We start from the raw sequence: 22,566 nt of genomic DNA on the forward strand, positions 1-22,566 counted from the left end.
TTAATTTTAATATATTTTATATAAATAATTAATTTAATAACTAATTTTTATCTATACATAATACAATTGTATATTATTTGGTAAAAGAGATAAAAATTATTTATTGTTTACATTTTGTTTCAATAAAATAAAATTATAAATCAATATTTTTAAGTACCAATTGATAACATTCTTTTTTTGTACGAAAAATTTTGGAATTAACATTTTTTAATATTTTTTATTATTATTTGTGGTTAGTACAAGCACTAAATTATTTTTAATAAGTAAAATTTACTAATTTATATGTGTAAATTATATTGATCATATGTATAAAATTCTGATAAATATAAATATAAATTATATATATTTTATGTGTAAAATATTTATAAATATAAATATAAATTATTACTAATTAAATACTAACAAAAAATAATAATATTTATTGACTATGTAATTTTGTCTTTTTGTAAAATTTTTAAAGCAGCATTATTACACTAAATATTCCTAAAACAATATTGTTATGCAAATTATTTTTAATATAATATATAAATATGTGTATTATAGCTAATGCTGTGAATTATCCGAGTAGAGTGCCAAAAATCATTGGCATCAATTTTTTGCAACTCACGGCGTGTGTATGTGTAGAAATTACACCAAGTGAGTTTCATTATTTAATTGGATTTTTTAAAAAATATTCAAATTTTATTATTTAATTTTTTTAAAATTCAGAAATTGCACTCAAATGATTTTTTTTTTAAATAATAGAATTCGTCTTTAACAATTTCTCTTTTCGTATTCGCTCTCATATTCTAATAAAATTGTAAAATTATCCAATATTTTCAAATTTAAAAAAGCATATATAAAAAAACTTCCGTTATTACTAATCAATTATACTATTAGTTTTTGTGATCGTCACTAATGCACCAGAATGTAGTAATGTAATAAATAAATAAAGATCCGTAGTTGACTTTTAGAATTGACTGAGGAGACTATGAAATCAATGGTGAATCCTTATACACGCTGCGTTCACATTTTTACACCCGGCTTTAGATTAGATCAATTATTGTCTTCATGTCTTGTGCTTATGGTGATAGAAAGAATCCATTATCTCCCATGATTTACCTTTAATTTATTTTTTAATCAAACAATTAGTTCGACCCTGTCGGGTTTATTGTCCTTTTTTCTTACAAAAAATCGTCATGCTTGCTTTGAGAATTATTCGACTCTTCAAGACTTCAACTCTCAAGTCTCAACTTATTCCTTTTCTTTTTTTTTTTTTTGTGACAGGAAACTTATTCCTTTTTTTTTCTTGCAAGGTGTTGCGATAGTTTTTAATTATATTTAATTAAACTTTAAAACGGTTGTTACATACATTTATATTCAATTAATGACACATGTATAGTAGTGGTACTTTACCAAGAGCTACTGTTCACTTTTTAGTTTTTACTGCTACTATAACCAATAGAATATACCCGTAAATGTCAAGCAAGTTTTTGGTTATAAAATTAATTAAGTTGTTATTCATTTTAACTATATTATGTGCGTATATATAAAACTTAACTACTATATGAGTTATTAACATAAATTATATATTAAATATAAAATATATATATATATAAATTTATTATAATTAATTAATTGATTTAGTAATTAATTTTATATATACAGAATATTTTTATATTTATTTGTGTTAGTACTTAGTAGTACTAATGATAGTTCAGTTTTAAACAAAATTTAATGAATAATTGATGGGTTAATTAAAAAGCTAAAGGTTATTACAGAGAGTTAGTGGCTAGTGCTAACATATAAGTTTTAACTACAAATTAAGGTTTTTTTATTTAAATTAAATAAAAAAATTTAATATTATCATATTTTTCTAAATCAATTTTTAAAACGAAAATCTCCTATTCTTATTATTATATAAATCATTTCAGGATTGTATATATTAGATGATATATTAAACATTATATCCTAGGATAATTTATTTATGAAAGTATTTAAAAAAATGCACATAAATCGCCTCAAAGTACTGAACTTCCTAAAATGAACGTAAATCATCCCAGGATAAACAAGTTTACACGATTTTGCCCTAAAACACACTAGGATAGGACGATTTATATGCATCTCATAAAACGCAGCAGCCTAGCATGATTTATGTGCAATAAGCTAATGCACAATAAGCTGTGACGATTTATATGCATCTCACAAAACGCAGCAGCCTAGCATGATTTACGTGCAACAAGCTAATGCACAATAAGCTGTGACGATTTATGCATATAATCAAACCCTCAATAGCTTCCCACAAGTAATGTTTGCAAAAGAGAACCTCCATTAATAGCAAGGAAGGTATTGGAGAGAAGGAAAGGCAGGGAAGAAGACAGTCCACGACGGAGGAGGAAGAAGAATTCTTGGGATCAATGGCGGAGTAAGGCACGACCAAGTGAGTACAGGTGCACATCGCAGCCAGAGGCAGAGGGCGGCGACAGCAGCTACAAATCATGGTGATGGAAGCGTCGGTGGGCGGCGGAGGGGGGAAGTTCGTAGCAGGGTCAGGCAGGGTAGGGGGATAAGCAGTTTCAGTGAAAGATGGCGGGAAACGAAGGAGACATGTACCGATTGAATGGTATTACGCACGTTGCGGGATTTATCGACGAAGAGGTCAGTTGCCAAACTTGTTTGTAATCTATATAGTTGATGACAATAATATATTAAATGATTATAATATAATTTCTTAATGTAATTATCTTAATGTAATTTATATAGTTTGTAAATTAGTTGTTTTTTAATATTTTAGGCTTAAAATGCTTTGGAATGTTGTGGTTGTTGTAAGGTTAGGGGTGAATTTCCCTTTTAATATATATTTTTGTTGTTATTATGTGGTTGAGTTGCAACTGTATATTCTTGTTTTATTAGTCAATTCGATGTGTTAGGAGCATTCGCAGGCAAAAGAAGATGATAATGCATGACCGTATAATGTCGTACCTAGATAGTGTCGGATTACTACCTATTGCAAGGCTGAATGATTATTGGTTTAAGCTTGATGGGCCATCGATTAGTGCATTGTGGAGCAATGGCATCTCGAAACTCACACATTTCACATACCTTTTGGGGAGTGCACATTAACTTTACAGGATGTGGCGTATCAATTCGGCCTCCTTGTTGATGGATTTGCAGTTAGTGGATGTCTCAACGATTTTGAGCAGTTGATGGGGGGAAAGCCTGTATAGGTGTGCTTCGAAGAGTTATTTGGTGAACTTCCACCTGACGATTGTATTGATGAGTTCATCGTGTTGTTTTTTTGGTTTCAAAACAAGTTCAGAGTCATGCTAACTAATGCATCAGAGACCACGGTACAGGTTTATGCACGTGGTTACATTATGATATTGTTGTCCACGATGCTTTTCAGGGACAAGTCTGGTTTATTTACGGTAGTTTCTATATGTTGCAGACTTCAACAGACTCGAAAAATATAGCTGGGGTTCGGCCACTTTATTCTGATTGTATAGGTGTCTTTGCAAAGTTGCTAACTGGAATGTTAAGAACCTAGTTGAGTCACTAACATTACTGCAAGTCTTGGATATTTTGGCGTTTTCCCACATTCAAGCCCAGAAGTTTTGACACTATTTTCTGGCAACTTGCATCGAAGCAAGTACATTTCATGAATGAGATTTATAGTGCACTAATTCATATACCTTTTTTCTAAGTTTAATGCTTATCATTATGAGTTTTCAAGATGGGGTAGGTACCTGCCATCGTCAGATGAGAAGGGTCCTCAAGTCATTGATACTCGACATATACTAGACAGGTTGAGTGTAGATGATGTAAGTGTAAGCTTTCATTACTTGCTTACGATTATACTGGTTCCTTGTTTATATTTATGTCATAATACTTGAGTTTTATCTTGTGCAATTACCATTAGTAAAGTACCTTCATACTTGCCATATAAATGAGTACTATCGATAGATATCAATGGCTTGCAATACTTGAAGACCTTAACACATAGAGAAAACGTCCAAAACAATCAATGAAAAAACACCCTCATTCCATCGACCGTATTATCAGCCCTAACAGGTGAAGTACACAACACTGCAGTAGTGCCAGACATATATATCTAAACCCTGATGATCCACCTTAGAATCAAGTTGTAAGACTTCTCCCAATTCTCATATATCTGTGCAATTGCCTTCTATTTATCCATTCACACCTTCCTGTAATTGGGCTTGAAACCAAATTTTGATGAGACCGCATTCTGCAACACTTTCACGAAAACTGACACATCTGTCATGACCAACGATAGAATTGATGCATAGATGACATGATAATTAAGCTTCCTATGATTAGTGGATATATCTGTTGCAAGACATGTGTACAGCCCATTGTATTTTCTAACTTTCTAGTAGACTTTTTTCAGCTGCATAGTCATACGTATTAGCCAATTACATCCATTCCCAAAACTGCACACACCTTCTATGATACTTCAATTGATTAGACTCAAACACTTTATACTCAACACCCCAACAAATATTATAACTCTTCACTGTCAATACAGCTTCTTCTTTGCTTTGGAACCACTGACCGATTTGAAACTCGTCTATGCCAAGCATACCAGCCCCGTCTCCATGAATAGCAGGGAGCTATTGATTTGGAAATGCATATTGATTCATTGCCTCAAGATCTAAATTAGAGAAGTATGGAGGGTACTGTTGTGTTTGAGAGCTTGACTAAGCTCGCGATCTCCCGACACATGTTGTGTCTTCCTTGCCAATGGTATCATCACCAGTAATAGGTGGTTCTGAATCCAACCCATTATCACCTATAGTCTCGGCAAGTGGATCTCTATCTCTGACCTTCATGAATACCAGTGCATCATCCAATACATGTGCTACTCTCATTGCAGCTGCAAGCTCTCCGAAGGTATGCACATCACCCAATTCATCTACATTATTTGTTTAAACGGACAAATTTGCTGTAAATGATGGAGACAAAACATGGGCAGTAACCTCATGACCAGTTAGAATGGCACTAAAACTCCCTTATATCACACCGATTGGCAGATTCGAAGTAGATCCACCAAAGATACCCTCTACATCAACCATTATTGCAAACAACTCCATAGCGTCCAAATCTGGAAATCTAGCTTGACTATGAAATATAACTTATATGTCGTTATTGTCTAGAATCTCATATCTTCCAAACTTAACATAACCTTGCCTGAGTGAGATAGGAATCCGAAAAAAATACTTGCTTTACACGTTTTTTGCCGTACTTTCCTAATTTCTGTAAGATACTATTTTTTAAATCCATCAAACTCATTGACAGATTTACAAACACATCAATCTGCTTTCTACTAGAGAATGTAATACCTCACTTGTGTTTTCATCAATTTTTTTTTTTTGGTGATGAACTAGCAAAAACACACTCTTAGCCATCTCTCCCAAAAACTCTCAATTCATGTATGGCTTGTTATACACCAAACTCATTTATTTATAGGTTCATTGTTTAATTTTCATAAATCATCCCAGAATCTTGAGCTTTATGTATCCGCACGTAAATCGTCACAAGGTCTTGAAGGTTCGCCTCCAACACATGAATTGTTACAAGGTGTTGTGGCTTAGATTTAAACGTAAATCGTCTCAGGATGCTGTGGGTTAAGGGATAAAAGCGTAAATTATCACATGCGAGGACAATTCATGTTTATTTAGAAAGTTCAGTATCTTGGGATGATTTATGTGCAATTTTTTTAAAGATTTTTATGCATAAATGATCTTATGGTGTAATGTTTATTATATTATCTAATACACACAATTTTAAAATAATTTATACATTAATAAAAATAAAAAATTCACATATTAAAAATTAGTTTAAGAGAATCCGATAATATTAGATTCTCTTTATTTTATTTAAATAAAAAAAAGCCACAAATAACTAATTAAGTACTATGCATGTACCCTTTTTATTATATGAAAAATGGAAGTGATTTAGTTGGTGGAGGGAATCCGATGAATTTGGTTTTATATAAATGGTCCATTATTAAAATATCTAATTTGCTTAAACATTTTCTGTTTGATGATATTCAAATCCTACCTGATATGGCGAAGCTCAGCCCGTATAACTTATATCAACATCATAATTCACAATATGAAACTAAATTTATACTAAAAGAATTTAATTTTAATAGACCGATTAAAATAAAAAAAGCAATTATTTACTTAAATTTATATATTTAATAAATAAATAAATAAATAATAATAAGTTAAAACATAATTATTTTTACTAATTTAATAATATATGATTAGTTATATGTGCAACGTTTTTTATACTAACAATTCATGAAAATCAAATTGTATCTTATTAAAATTATTACATTCTCTGGTATTTAATAGAATATTAACTAACTTGACCTACCCCGGAAATTAAAATATTTGGATATTTTAGATTGCATATCAGATCTATAAAAGGACATACTCGTATGTTGAGATGTTAATAGTGTACAGCACTAATTTATGTAACGCAGGGTGGAAGACATAATAATAATAATCGTACGGTGGAAGATGAGGAGTTGACATTAGAGTCCAAAAATAAGAAACTGAAAGCTGAGCTGCTCATGGTGGTGGGGATAACCTGATAAGTGCCAGTGATAAAGTAGAATAAATCATTACAGATCAATTCACCTTTAATTTAAAAAAGAAAACTATTCAAATAAAGAGGTCAAAAATACATTTTTATAAAAATATTTTGTATAAAATTATAATTTATTTATTTGATCACACTTTAAATAAAATTTGTATTTTTATAATATATCAAAATTTAATTCTACAATTTATCATTCAAAAGTAAAAAAAAAAATTTACATAAAAATAATTATAAAATCTTTATTAAGATACCCACATGTTTAAAAAATATCAACGAATGAATGATAAATATATAATAGCTATATCAATAAATAATGTAAATGTAAACCTATTTAGGTTTAAATTTATTTTATTTTATGTGTATGTATGAAAAAAAATTATTTTTACTTTTTAGTTTTGATTTATATAAAAATTTATTTAATTTAAATATTTAATTAGTTTTTGTAATTTTAGTTCATTAGAAAATTGATTCATATAAAGCAAAATTTAAGTCTGAATAAAATAAAAATATTTTCTCCAACAAAAAACGATTTGGATTCTAGAAAAATGTTAATTTGGTAGTATTTTAGTCTCTATAAATTTTGATAATTTGGTTTTAGAAAGAAGAAATCACTATTTTAAAAGAGTTAAAATCAAGTTATCATAGCGCTTAAGAATTTGTTATCATATATTATTGTGATGTAGTTGTAGTAATATTGATATTTGAACAAATATATACCGAGTAACTTATGATATCATAATATGTACAGGAATATATGATATATTTACGAAGTTTACTAGGTAAATATTAAAAATAAATAAAACTCATAATAGTATCATATATCTTTTAAAATTTATATCTGTTGGTTGTTGTCCCCAAATGGCATGTGAGTTTGGAGCTATTGCTCTAAGTCTCTAACCATATATAATCATTAATCATCACCATCCAGTCCCACAACACCAGAAGATTAAAAAATAAAAAGTTAGAAAACAAAAAAAACAAAAAAATCCCAGAAATATAACAATAGGCTAATCTTGTTCAAGAATGTAATGCCGCATTGCTGCCACACTTCAAATTTTAAAGTGAGACTCCTGAACAGGTTTAGACAACGTACGAATTATCCTACCTAATTATAATGGTATAATGGATGAAAATTGTTACGGTGGGTAACCGGAGATTAATAGAATGGATGACGTTGGCTGGCCCAAATGTGTGAAGGAGGAGGTTCCCGAATGAGTATGCAGCTCGGAGGACTCCGTCCGACTTGTTTCTACGAGGAGAGGGGGGTGGTACCTGCAAAGACACTCCGATGCCTAAGTTAGCAAGGGTGTGAGCAGGTCTAGAGAGTATTGGGCTTAGAGATACCTGAGGGGTGTCAGTGTATTTATAGTGGTGAGCCAATAACCACCGTTGGAGTAGTGCCGTATCTTTAGGGTGTTAACCGTCCCATTATCTTAGGGAGGTTAAGATATGGCTTTATGAAGCGGTTAGAGAGATTTTAGGGGCGGTTACTCATTTGAATGAGTATTTATCTGCCAGCTAATCTCATGCCCGACTTCTTTAGAGTAAGTCGTGGTTGATACCGACTTCTTATGTGAAGGTCGGTACTTAGCTAGGCTTAATCCTTTGGACTAGGCCTTTTATTTGGTCCTCGGCCTTTGTTATTGGGCCAGGGTATGAACAGTGCCCCTACTTGAGCCCAAGATCTCTTTAGGGCTTGGGTTCAAGTATTTAACTCGGGTTCGTAGCCGACTTTCTTGGAGAAAACACAGGTTTTTAAACCGACGTGATTTTCGCGACCTTTTGTTTCTGACAGTTACGTCTATTCAAGCGTCGTGTCCGTTAGGGATGCACTTAGGGATTGATGGCTTTGGTAACGGTGCACTCTCATTAATGACTGCTCCGGTTTTACCATTATGCCCCTTAGCATGTTTATAAATACTTTCCCTCTCTTTCATTTTTCCGTTTCTGCAATCTTTCAAATTTCTTCTTACTTTGTTCGTGCTGCATTCGTTCGGAGACCTCTGCTTCTTTCAACCTTTGCTTTCGGATAAAGGTTAGTGCTTTATCTTTATGACATGCTTTGTGATTGCATGCTTTTATATTCTTTGGAGAGGGAGAAGTGACGTTGTAGCCTTTCGTATCCCCTTAGGGACTTTCGTTTTTGATTCTTTTTCCTTTTTCCTTTGTAGGTTTTCGTCGTATTTTTAGAAAAATGTCTTCTGTAGAAGCTCTTTCTCAATGGGTTGATGTCACAGTCCTAGGAGAGGAACCTTTGGTTGATGCGGAGTTTATTACTCATCTTCGTACTCACCACAAGATTTGTGTTTCTGAGGATGACGAGCCGAAGTATGAGTTGGTAGTCCCGGGTCCAGAAGACCGGGTTTGCTTTGGGAGGGCCAATGAGGCGTCTTCTCATTTCTTCTTTATGTATGAATGTATGATCACCCGTCTGGGTGTTTTTCTTCCTTTTTCGGATTTTGAGATGTCTGTTTTGCACCACTGTCGAGTTGCCCCTACCCAACTTCACCCCAACTCTTGGGGTTTTCTGAAAATTTATCAATTTATTAGTCAAGCTTTGGACTTCCCGACTTCTTTGAGGATTTTCTTTTTTCTTTTCCATATGACTAAGCCCTTTAGTGGGCTAAACAACAAACAGCAATGGGTATCCTTCCGAGCCATACAAGGTCGGAGGATTTTCACCCTTTTTGACGAATCCTTCCATGACTTCAAAAATTATTTTTTCAAAGTGCAAGCTGTAGAGGGTCACCACCCCTTTTTTCTGGATGATAACTTTTCTCCTCGCTTTCCCTTATACTGGCTGGAGGCCTCCCCTTGTGAGAAATATGGTCTGGATGACCTGGATGAAGTAGAGGTTGCCATTGTGGGGTTCCTCCGAGAAGTGTGGGGGAGGGCCCCATATTTGGATACTAAGAAGTTTCTCCAAGGGTCTCCGACCTTTATCCAGGCGCAGCTAGGTAGCTTTTTCTTGTTTTTAATTTCCGACTTATCGACTGATCATTCCGACTTGTTTGATTCCTTAGCTATTGTTTTTCTTTTTCAGAAATGGCTAAGACAAATGCTCAAGAATCTTTTCAGAGAGTCCAGGAGGCCAAGGCTAAGTCTCGCGCTCGGGACGGTGGTGCCAGGGTTATCTCTCCTCCTCCTCCTCCTCGGAACGTTGGGACTCTTTCCAAGCCCATTGTAATTTCTTCTTCAGCTCCCCCTCAGCCGCTCCCCGTCGTCCGACCGTCCCCTGATCCAAAGAAGCGCAAGACTTTAGAGTCTGGTGCTTCTAGTGAGGTTAAGGCGGATGCTATTGAGTTTGTTCGAAAGAATATCTATCCCCATGTTCGTATAGGCATGGATGATATGTCTGTTCGGAGCCACCTTACCACTATGGTCGAGGAGAGTCTCAAGGCGGCGGGGGTTTGTGGCAAGCTCTTGGATATTTTTGAGAAGGCCCCCCTCAGCTCTTTAGGGACGACCTCGAAGGTCGAGGAGCTGGAGGGAAGGCTTCGCTCATATCAGGAGCATGAGGGAGAGTTGAAGAAGGAGATCGCCAAGCTGAGGGAGGAGAGAGATACCTTCCGGGAGAAAGGGAAGGTTTTGCAGGCCCAGTATAACATGGAGATGGAGTTGAGGAAGACAGCGCAGGCCAGCTATCAAAGTTTATTCAAAGATCTTGTGTCTGTGAAGAATGATCTGTTGAATTCTCGGAAGGCATATGATGAGTTGGAGGACTCAATTGCTGATGGCGCCGAGGAGTCTTGGAGGATTTTCTTGGAGCAAGTCAGGGTAATTGCTCCCGACTTGGATCTTTCTCCTTTACATCCTGACAAAGTTGTTATTGATGGTGCCATCGTGGATCCTCCTGCCCCCGTAATCGTTTCCGAGTCAGAATTGAAGACTCGGGGGCAGAGGATTATTGAGTCCCCTCCTTATTCTAAAGATGCTCCGAGTTCTTCAGTAGTTCCTCCTATCTCTTCATCTCCCATGGATACCTCTGGTGGTGCTCCTCCTGATTCCGGTAGTGGTGATCTTTCTAAAAAATGATTTGTGGCTATATGGGTCCGGCCTGTGGGCCCCCATTTTTAAACTCTTTATTTATTTCTTATTGGTGGCGTTTGAACAATTTTCTTTGGCCTTTTGAGGCCGTAAACGAAATATTTTATGCGTACCCTTTTTAATAAGGGTTTTAACAAAATAAATACCCCTTTTTTTTTGATAAGGGTTTAAGTTACCTTATGCGCGTATGCCTTTTTGATTTTCTGAATTCCCCTTGACCTTTTCTTGAAAACCTTTCCTTTTGGCTTGTTTGTTTTCCCGTGTTTTTCGTTTAAGGACTTTTGGGACAGCCTTTAAACTTCTTCCTAGGTTTTCCTATCTCTTTTTGTTGTTCCTCATGCTCACCTTTGTGTTAGTGAGTTCTTATGACTTAGGTTATTTTTGCGATGCGTTTTTCTTTTACTCAGTCCTTCACTCCAATTTATGGATCGAAGTATTCCCGAGCTTTCCTACTCGGGATCTCGTTTCGACTTATGAGTCGGATTTGTTCCCGAGTTTTTACGATTGACTTCTTATAACCTCTTTACACCGACTTGTACCTCGTCGTTTTATCCTGACGACCATTTAGGTCGGTTCATGGGATTTTCACGTTTTGTCGAGCTTAAGTCGGTGCGTTTCGTAGGAAGACTTAACAAATAAAAAGGATTTTATAAGAGATATCGTAGATGAAAAAGATCTTTATTAATTGGGGAGGTACCTTCTTGCTACTAAGGGTTTTTATAGCCTATTTTCCCTTAACCTCTACTGTAATGCCTCGTTAAAAACCCTTCTTTAGAAAAAACCCTTTTGGGAAAAAAAATCATGAAGCTGGGAAAAGAGTACATCAGGGAGTAGAGTTCGCTTTTAACTGTAGTACCTTTTCATATTACAAGCATGCCACGACCTTGGTAACTCGGTGTCGTTCAGGTCGGTTACTTTATAATAACCCTTTCCTAAAACTTCATTGACTTTGTATGGTCCCTTCCAATTTGCGGTGAGCTTTCCTTCTCCTGATTTGTTGACTCCAATGTCATTTCTGATTAAGACCAAGTCATCCTGGGTGAATGTTCTTCGAATGACTTTTTTGTTGTACCTTGTAGTCATCCTTTGTTTCAATGCTGCTTCTCTTATCTGGGCATCTTCTTGGACTTCGGGGAGCAAGTCGAGCTCCTCTTTATGTCCCCGTATGTTTCCGACCTCGTCATGGAAAATTACCCTTGGGCTTTGATCATTGATTTCTATTGGAATCATGGCTTCTACGCCATAGACTAGTCGGAAAGGTGTTTCTCCCGTGGCGGATTGGGGGGTTGTCCTATAAGCCCATAGCACTTGAGGGAGCTCTTCAGCTCAAGCTCCTTTTGCTTCCTGCAATCTCTTCTTTAGCTCTGCCAGTATGACTTTGTTGGCTGCCTCGGCTTGCCCATTGGCTTGTGGGTGTGATGAATGAATTTTTGCCGGTATAGAAATTATCAAGTAATCAATCGTAGTATAGTCTAAACCGACGCAGAATCCATCATCAAAGTAATTCTACAATCTATAACCGAGAGTATTAGTCCCGAGTCGTTCTTCCCTAGGAATGCTACAAGGATGCATGTTATTGGTTAAGTGGTCTTTTGTGGCTTGAAGAGTGTGGCATAAAAGTGCTAATAAAAGAAAACAACAATCAATCAATATTAAAAGCCTTGGCCAAGGTTGAACATTGGAAGTTCCATCACTATAGCTTCCTTCAATTGTGATAACAAAGGAGTGTTGCTTTACTTAGTTAACCCCTAATTATAGAGGGAAGTCAAGTAAAAGTAACTAACTTGAGTTACAAGTCCTAGTCTTACCCTAGGGAAGTCTAGCTTTAGTGCACTCCAAGTCAATTAGCAATTCTCAATTCTTAATCAACAATTGACATCCATTATTCAAGTGTCTCCAATGACTCAACTACTAGGCCAAGTGAGGGGATACCACTCCATATCTAAAGTTGGCATTTTCTCAAACACTTGGAGAGCGAGAATGAAAGACATAGTAAAATTGAGAAGAAATTTAGAATCAAAGTAATTCAACACAAGAAATCAACAAGAATCAACAATGAACAACAATGAAAATGAGATCTTCAATGAATTGATAGAATCCAAAACAACAAAGTTAAACCTAAGATCTATGAGAATTGAACAATTACAAACACTAATTGAGATTAGAAAAGAGGATCTACAACATGAACAAAGTAAATTGAGAGTTGCAATGGATCTCACCAAGGAATGGTTGAGAATTGAGAAAATGAAGATGAATCCTAGAGAGAAGTTGGAGTTTCTCTCTCTACAAATGTAACTAACTAAAAAATATTTACAAAAGATGTAAAAATGAGTCTATGGAAGTGTGTGTCTCTATCCCCTTCAATCCTTGGCTCTTATATGCATTTTGGCGCCAAAGTTGGTTGCTGAAACCTTCCAAAATCGCCAGGCACGTGTTGCATAAATGGAGTCATGTGCGATCACCGACGCGTGCGCGCACGGTACGCGTGCGCGTCCTTGGCCTGTTTCGCAATGTGCGCGCGAGCGCCTTGTGCGCGTGCGCGTGCATGGCTGACTTTGCTTCTTTGACTTTTTATGCTTATCTCCACTTGCATGCTTCCTTCCTTGCTTCCTTTGATCCATGCCTAGCCTATTCCAATCCTGGAATTACTAGCAAACACATCAAGGCATCTTGTGGAATCAAAGAGAAACTAGAATTCATCAAAATAAGGCTTAAAAAGCATGTTTTTACACTTAAGCACAAATATGGGAAAGATAACAAAACCATGCTAATTCCTAGGCTAAATATGACAAAAGGTTATCAAAATATTCTAAATTCAATACAAAACAAACCGTCAAATTGGGGTTTGTCAACCTCCCCACACTTAAGCCTTAGCATGTCCTCATGCTAAATTAAGAAGGAACTAAGGGTTATGACATTTATTGAATGCAACTAAACTATATGAGTCCTATCTAAATGCAACTATCTAAAGCAATTGGAAATACTTAGTTCAAACATATCAAATTGCCAAGAGAGCATGTGTAAGCACAAGAGCTAGGCAATAGGGATTAAGTCCAAACCACAATTGTATTGAATTATTAAAAAGAGTTCAAACTTGCAAGAATATAGATAATATGGGTGAACACATGTGATTGAACTTTTGAACCCTCACCGGATGTGTATCCGCTCTATTCACTCAAGTGTTTAAGGGTCAATCCACTCAATTCTCTTCTATTCATGTTTTCCAAAATTTGATTTTCCTCTAACAATCAACATTTATTCAATGCAAGCATACATTTATCATGAGGTCTTTCATTTAGGTTGTAATGGGGTTAGGGTCAAGGTAGGATCATTTATGGTTAAGTGGGCTAGGATTTGAATCTTTGATTAGCATAGACTTCCCCACCTAACTATATAATGACCTATACAAGTTCAAACTATTCTAACTACCCATTCTTCACTTTTTCTCACATACTCATGCATTCTTATTTGATTCACAACACTTATGCATTGATTCCCTTTTATTGAACTCACTTTGGGGCATTTTGTCCCCTCTTTATTATATATATATATATTTTTTCTTTTTCATCATCATTTTTTTCTTTTCTTTATATATTCTTTTTTTTTCTTTTTTTTTCTTCTTTCAAACTATATACAAGAACATCAATGCATAAGGTCTCTACATTTAATCAATACATGAATATGTACCCAATTCCTAAACATGAAAGTGTACTACCCCTTTTTCCCATCCAATGTTCCCAAAGTTTTCCCACTCTTGAATGACACTCACACACACTAGCCTAAGCCAATCAAAGATCCAAATAAGGGATATTCATTGTTTTCCGCTTTAAGGCTTGTACTGTGCTAAAATAAGAACAAGTGGGTTAATCATAGGCTCAAATTTGGCTAACAATGGAGAATAAAAGGTTGGCTATTTGGGTAAGTGGCTAATAGACTAATGGCCTCAATCATATAAATGCATAAATACAAGAGATAAATGGACATATAGAATCAAGCAAATCAAGGATTACAATCATGGAAAGAGAGCAATTTCACACAAGAATGGAAGATAAGTGGTTATAAAATGTAACCACATCAATGGGCTCGAGTCTCACAAGCTTGTGTTCTTAATTCAATACATGATTCACAAGGTATGAAATTCAAGCAAGTTTCACCAAAAATTTTCTTTCAATCAATCGGTTTGATGCCTTATATTTAAAATTCCTTGGAAAATTTCAATGTTTGACTAAGCATTATTGTGATTGGAAAATTCAAAGATTTTCTTAGTCCACCATTTTCTTTTACTTAAAATCAATTTCTTATGCAAAAAAGGGTGACTAAGTATTTTGCAATTTAAAGTATGATTTCTAATCACAACCACAACTAAAAGTAAAGATAAACAAAAATGTATAAAGAAAAATCCAACTAAAAGTACGGAATCTATCATAAAAAACATCTAAAAATATCCAAAAGCATCAAAATATCTAAAATCCAAAATAAGCAATAAAAGTATCCAAAGCAAACTAGAAATGCATCAAATATATACAAAGATGTGCAAAATAAGATACTAGGCCGAAAAGTTCACCGGTTCCCAAATAATGCTACCGGTGCCCTCCCCACACTTAAAACCAAGCATCGTCCTCGATGCTAAACCGGAGGATCAGTGGGAGGTACAACGATAGGCTCTGTCTCTGGCTGTGGCTGTGGGACCGGCTCCTCATGAGTCTGTGGTGGCTCTGTAGTGTCAGGGGCATCCTGCTGAACTGGTGCCTCCGTATCCTCCTCCTGATGATCCTGCTCATCGGAGGCCGGAGAATCGGGAAGCGGAGGTAGCTCAGCACCCAGAGAAATAAGTGTCTGGTCCATCCGATCTAAACGGCGTCTGACGTGGCGTCGCTCGCGCTCTAAAAACTGGAAAAGACGCTGGACCAGGAGATAGGTCGGCTCAGGGGCTGCTGGAGGATCTGTAGATGATGAGGGAGCTGCGGCTGTAGAGGATGATGGGGCAGCTGTAGGGGCTGATGGTGAAGGTGTCCCCACGACAGCTCTAGCCCGAGAGCGGCGTCTAGCAGGTGGTCTCTCATGCACCCAACCACCCAGGGGATAGTAACCTCCCTGTCATCTGCATCAGGGGGCGGTGGTCGCACATCATCATCTAGCCACGGGACATCAGCTAGGGCCGCCATACTCGTGACCAAGGTAGGAAATGGAAGTAGGCCACGAATATGCGTCCGCCACATACACTATCTGATAAGTCTAGGGAAAGATACATCCTTCCCCTCCATGACACACCCAATCAGTAGAAGCATCTCCATAGGGATCTCAGAGAAGTGGGTGGTAGGTAAGACATAGCATGCGAATATCATCTGCCAAGTCCTGGCCTCCCTAGTCAAATGAGTAAACAACATCCCCTTAGGCTTGGTGTTGCCTGCATCCATAACCCATGCCGCATCCGGTATCCCAATCACGCGCCGAAGCGCCTCATAGTCAAAAGTCATGGTATGGATGGCTATCTCAGCCTGCTGATGGGCACACAGGTCATCCGGAATGTGTCGGCAATGTAATGCCTCCTCAATGGCAGTCTCAGTGATCATAATCTCTCTACCCCGCACCTGAACCGAATCCAGAGTCGGACGGAAGAAGTTGCAGTAGAATTCCTTCACCCAAGATATATTTATATCCCCCAAATCCCGGTCAACAAAATCGATACCTAACTCAAGGATCCGACCGGTAATGGACCGTCTCACATCATTAGGTAGGAGCAACTTCTTCTCAATATTCAGCTTCGTTGTTCGATATCTAGAAAACCGAAGCTCACAGTAGAGATTGGGAAATTTGTCCGGATTGGTAGAAGGCAACTGCTGATTCTCTTTTTTTTCATCACTTAACGGATTCTTGGCATAATGCTTGTAGGTGGAAGGAATAGAGGGGGTAGAGTGTTTTCTCTTCTTAGAAGCAGTGGCTATGGCTTTGCCTTTATCCGACATCCTGAAAAAATATGATAGAATATATAAAATATTTAACATGTAACAAAGAAGACATGTTCAGGATACAATTGGCAAAAATCAATCATGATGTTGCAAAGAATATGCAAAAGTGAACGAGTAAGCCAAGAATGCAAGCTTCATTAAAGTCAACAACTCATATTCAAAAGGCAATAATATCATCATATTTTTGAAAGAATTGTTAAAGAGGGTTAAAGGTGAGTGGAAGTTAGATGGTAAAGAAATTAGTGAGTAAGAAAAGTGGATTAGTGATATGATGATATTTTGGCGCAATTAAAGGAGAAATTGTGGTTTATGTTCACAATGATTGTGCAAGTCCGGGAAGTCAAAAGGAAATGGAAATTTGCCCAAAACTGAAAAGATCAAAATAAAACTAATTTCTTTGAAAATCGGGCAGCATTCCGGCTTAAAATCGGACGTTCCCGGATAGCAAATTAGCACAAACAGCACAGAAAATAACATCAATTACGCACAGCAGCAAACAGATATTATTGAGCCACACATATCGCATGAAATAACAACCCAAAACCAACATACAGTACCTAAGGAAGCAAGCAGCAAATATGCACATACGGAGCAATTATCAGGCCTAGAATCCTCTATCCAGCCCTAGCTACCTAACCGCAATTATTTCTATCTATCCTAACATGGAAAATTTGAATTTAACCAACTAACATGCAATTATAGTAATTAACATAAACGAATAATAAAAAAAAAGGAGAAACAGAAAATAGAAAAAAAAAAGAAAATATAACAGAAATGGGGCAGGAACCTGGGAGCTGGGAAGAACTGAGAATGGTAAGGGGGACTAGGATAGGGCAGGGGCAGCAGAGACTAGGGGTGAAAATTACCGAACCGGACCGAAAATTACCGCAGAATCGAACCGAATTTTACAACAACCGATCAGAAAACCAAAAAACCGGTTTTTTTGGTTTTTTTCGAAGTAAACCGATCGGTTCGGTTCGGTTTGGTTTTCGGTTGACTCAGAAGAAACCGAACCGAACCGGACCGAACCGAAAAATGAGGGTTCAATGGTGTGTTTTTACTAAGTTGCCCTTTAACCTAGGTATAAAAGGGCAACTTCACACACAACCCTAGCCTTCTTCCTCTCTTTTACGCGAAATTACAATCCGGAGCCCTAGCTTTCTTCCTCTGTTGCTGTTCTTCTCTTCCACGGTTCCACACTTCCAGCTTCGATTCCACCATGCTCGAGAGAAGGAGACCCTGAAGGAGAACCCTAGCTTCTCTTCCTCTCTTCTTCTCTTCAGTCATCGCCGTCGCAGGGTCGCCGTCGCTGGGTCGCCGTCACTGCCTCGCTGGGTTGCCGTCGCCGAGGAGCAATCCATTCACCGAGAAGCTGTCCTGTCACCGAGCAGCAGTCCAGTCGCCAAAAAAGACTCCAGTGGCCGTCGCAGTCCAACTCGAGCGCCGAGCAGCACTCCTGTCACCAAGCCATCTCCTGCAGAAAGCAACTCCACAATGTCTTCTTCGGAGGTTAGAAATTCTGAACAATTATTTTTAGAGATTCTGTTTAGTGATATTGTGCTTGATTTAACCTGAACAATTGTTTTTACAAATTCTGTTTGTGGTTATGATTTTTAGAAATTCTGTTTGTGCCTTTGTGGTTATGTTTTTTTAGAAATTCTGAATTTTGCTTCCTCTTTTTTGCTTCTTAGCTTTTAGCTGATAATGAATTTGTTGTTGCTTCTGCTATAAGTGAATCTTTGCAGTGCATTATTGAATTGTAGCTGCTATAAGTGTTGTTGTTGCTTCTAATTTAGCTATTTATTGTTGTTGCTGCTGCTGATAATTTTATTTATACCAATTCCTATGAATCTGAACTTGTTCTAAAGGTTAAACTATGTATGCTTGTTAAAGAAAATTGGATTATGCATTGATAATAGAGCCAAGAAGTAGTATATTTGGAACATTAGGCAAGAAAAGAAACAAAAAATCATTGGATTATTTTGCACTAGCTAGTGTCAGCATAAGTTTTTGTATTGTATGATTATCGTTGAAGCACGTTTTCTGGTGTAAAGCCAAAAAGTTGTACAAAATTTTGATTCATTCTATAGATGGTGTTATGGCAATTGAGTATGATCAAGTTTTGCTGTTAATAGTGATTTCCAATATGAGATAATTAATAGTGTAAGGGTGTTGCAGGGAAGTTCAGACCCAAAAAGGGTGCTGTTATTCTGAATTTATGGACCACCTTAACACTAGTACTATTTTTGATTGATTTGAGAACAGGTTTTGGCTTGTATTGAAAGGTAAGTTATCCAATATTAGAAGCAGAAACAAAAAATGACTAGTCTTAGAACTTAGAAGTGATGAGTTGTCATACATGAAGGTGAAAGTTGCTGAAGGTTTTTTTGTTTTTATTTTTAACTGTGTGACAAGAAACACATCACTTGCTTGTGAAGCAAAGATCTCTCGGCCAATGCGAAGGTTTTAAAGTGTGACCATAGAATGTTTTGTGGTCATGGCTTCTGCTTTTGGGGACTTTCAAGAATGCACCTTCATTTGGTTTTTTTACTTTTTATTTTATGTATATTATTTTAATCTCTTCATATTTATATATATGTATGTATATATTGAATCATTTCAACATCTGCATTCTTCACCCTCTCTCACACAAACATTATTATCACCGAGCATTATTTTTTGGGTGGTCTGTTAGAGTTGTTAATGAATTTAAATTCTGTTGATTATATGGCAGTTGGTGACTGTTAATGATGCTTGTTTTGTTGGACTGTTAGAGCTGTTAATGATGCTTGTTTTGGTGGTCTGTTAGAGCTGTTAATGAATTTAAATTCTGTTTATATATATGCAGCCAACAAGCAATGAGGTGCCCAGTGAGCGGACGCCTGAAGTTGGGGGTGAAATTGTTGAGTCCGCGGTACGTTCTTCAACGGACAGCGGCGTGCTTACCAAACCCCCGCCCCATCCTAGATCAAAGAAGAGGAAGGTTCATTCAACTAATGTGGGTGCAAATCCGGGAGCAACTCCAACAAATCCATCTCTAAGCACTGTGGAAACTGATGAAGAGGATAGCAAGGATGAAGCTAATGAAGGTAACAGAAAACCTTCTAGACCTAGATCTTGGACTTGGGAACACTTTACAAGGGATCCTAAGTCCAACCCATCACATCCTAGGGCTAAATGTAATTGGTGTGGTGCATCATATGCATGTGACTCTCATAGAAATGGTACAACTAATATGCGTTATCATTTGTTAAACCAATGTAAAAAATTTCCTAGGGAGTCGGGTGACCCTAGTCAAACAATCCTTACCTTCCAACAAAAAAAAGAGGGTGAAGGGGTATTTACTGCAGTTACTTTTGATGCTGAAATGTGTAGAAAAGCCCTTGCTAGGATGATAATTGTTGATGCGCTACCATTCAAGTTTGTTGAGGGGGAGGGATTTAGATTCTATATGAGTATTGTGCAACCTAGATTTCCACTTCCGGGAAGGATTACTGTTGCTAAGGACTGTTGGAATCTCTATATTAGTGAGAAGAATAGGTTGAAAACTGTGTTCAAGCAACCGAATCAATCTGTTTGTTTAACTACTGATTGTTGGACTTCTGTGCAAAATCTGAATTATATGTGTCTCACTGCTCATTACATTGATCATGATTGGAAATTGCAAAAGAGGATTATTAATTTTTGTCTTATTAAAAACCACAAGGGAGAAACAATTGGTAGAAAGATTGAGAGATGTCTTTTGGGGTGGGGGATATCTAGAGTGTTCACAATTACTGTTGATAACGCTAGTTCTAATGATACTGCAATATCTTACCTAAGAACTAGAATGGAGGATTGGAATTTACATCCTATGAAAGGAGAGCATTTGCATGTTAGGTGTTGTGCACATATTCTTAATCTTGTTGTTAATGATGGATTGAAAGAGATGCATGAATCTATTAGCAAGATAAGAAATGCTATTAGATATGTGCGTGCTTCCCCTAGTCGTATGAATAGGTTCAAAAACTTCATTAAGGAAGCTAGGATACAAGACAAGTGTACTGTCCAACTCGATGTTCCCACTAGATGGAACTCTACATACACCATGCTTGAAAGTGGTTTGAAGTTTCAAAAGGCGTTCAAGAGGCTAGGGGAGAGAGATACAGAATATGCTCTAATGCAAGGTGGTATTCCGAGGAATATTGATTGGGACAATGTAAAACACTTTATGGAATTCTTGAAAATTTTTCATGATGTTACAAAGAGTGTGTCTGGTAGTTTGCTTGTGACTTCTTCTCAATATTTTCATGAGTTTTGTAAGATTTTGCGTGTGTTCAAAGCTTCTTGTGGTAGTCGAGATCCATTACTTGGGAGTATGGCTGAGAGGATGAAGCTTAAGTATGACAAGTACTGGGGTAACATTAAAAATATCAACATGATGATTTTTGTTGCTGTGATTCTTGATCCTAGATACAAGTTGAAATTTGTCAACTTTAGCTTTGAAAAGCTATATGATAAGGATGATGCTGATTTTTTGGGTGCAGAAGTGAAAGAAACCTTCTCCAAGATGTTTGAATGCTATATGAATGCAAATAATGGGGGAAGATCTTTTACTTCAACAACAATGGATGGTGCATCAGATGTGGGAGTACCTGATGGCGACATGGCTGGTGATTTTTTTAAGGAGGTGCATTTTCATGAAATCATCAACAAGAATGAGGTGGATTTGTATTTGATGGATGGTTTAGAGAAGCCTGGTGATCAAAATACTTTTGACATATTGAATTGGTGGAAGGTAAATTCTAGCAAGTATCCTATCTTATCCCAAATAGCTAGAGATGTCTTAGCAATGCCGGTCTCAACTGTTGCTTCAGAATCAGCTTTTAGCACTGGTGGAAGAGTGCATAACAACTATAGGAGTTCTTTAACTCCAAAGACAGTTGAGGCATTGATATGCACACAAAATTGGCTTCGTGCTTCTCCAATGACAACTGATTTTGAGGAGCTTATTGAAGAGTTTGAGAAACTTGAATTAGGTATGCAAAAAAGAAATTTGTAGTTCCTTTCATGGTTTATGTTTATAATCTATAATCTATATTATATTTATAATCTATATTGATTTTTTTGTTTTATTTTTGTAGAAATTGCACCAACCGGAGAAGATGAGGATGAGTCTGGTGTGGATTTAGATTAAGCATGCTGGTTGATTGGCTGTTTGGTTTTTATTTGTTTTAAAGTGACTGTTGTGGTTTAAAGTGTGTTAATTTTTGTTGTTTTGCTGGACATTTTTAATTGCCTTTGTTTTATATTTAATTAAGTTGAATTTGTACTGGATTTGGATGTGATATACTCTTGTTATTCTGGTTTATTGAAGGTTTTAAATTTTATTTTATGATATTTTAAATTCTGTTTATTAGGTATAAAAAACCGAAAAAACCGACCGAACCAAACCGCTGTTGGTTCGGTTCGGTTCGGTTCGGTTGTCCAGAGAGTAACCAACCGAATGGTTGATATCAGCATTCAACCGATCAGGTCGGTTCGGTTTGTTTTCGGTCCAAAACCGAACCAAACCGAACCGATTACACCCCTAGCAGAGACAGAAACTGGCACCGCCGTGAACGGTGGCGGTGAAGACGGCCGGCGCGGTGGTTCGGCCGGAAGAATGAGAAACTGAGGGGAGGAGGGACGGTGATGGTTAAAGAGGAGAATGAGAGGGGAATGGGCGGGAAGGGAAGAGAGGGAGCGAGCCGCCGGCAGTGAGCGAGCCGCCGGCAGTGATGACGGGGTGGCGGCGGAGGGGTTGGTCACGGTGAGATGGGTGAGAGGAGTGAGAGGGAGAGAGAGAACGGGTGGTGGTGAGAGGGGAAGAGAAATGATGGTCAAGGACGGTGATGGAGGTAGGTAGTGCGGCGGCGGCCGGCGCTGCTGCTGCGACGGAAGTTGGGGGAGAGAAGAG

At 37.0% G+C, this 22,566-nt stretch overlaps 1 protein-coding gene across 1 annotated transcript; it reads left to right on the plus strand.

Annotated features, from left to right (window-relative positions):
• The first annotated feature begins 9,657 nt into the window (after positions 1-9,657).
• Positions 9,658-21,160, plus strand: LOC112768726 (zinc finger BED domain-containing protein RICESLEEPER 2-like). The gene is made up of 5 exons (XM_072233261.1): positions 9,658-10,020; positions 10,123-10,389; positions 17,742-18,137; positions 19,477-21,096; positions 21,155-21,160. The coding sequence occupies exons 1-5, from the start codon at positions 9,658-9,660 to the stop codon at positions 21,158-21,160; spliced, it is 2,652 nt and encodes an 883-aa protein (XP_072089362.1).
• Positions 21,161-22,566: the final 1,406 nt, after the last annotated feature.

Source organism: Arachis hypogaea, chromosome 1 (assembly GCF_003086295.3).
Source record: "Arachis hypogaea cultivar Tifrunner chromosome 1, arahy.Tifrunner.gnm2.J5K5, whole genome shotgun sequence".
Classification (NCBI taxonomy): Eukaryota; Viridiplantae; Streptophyta; class Magnoliopsida; order Fabales; family Fabaceae; genus Arachis; species Arachis hypogaea.

Coding starts and splice junctions, on each gene's coding strand:
- LOC112768726 (XM_072233261.1), top strand. CDS start 9,658: ATGGCTAAGACAAATGCTCAAGAATCTTTTCAGAGAGTCCAGGAGGCC. Junction 10,021..10,122: donor AGAGTCTCAAGGCGGCGGGG/GTTTGTGGCAAG, acceptor CGCTCATATCAG/GAGCATGAGGGAGAGTTGAA. Junction 18,138..19,476: donor CCACAATGTCTTCTTCGGAG/GTTAGAAATTCT, acceptor ATATATATGCAG/CCAACAAGCAATGAGGTGCC.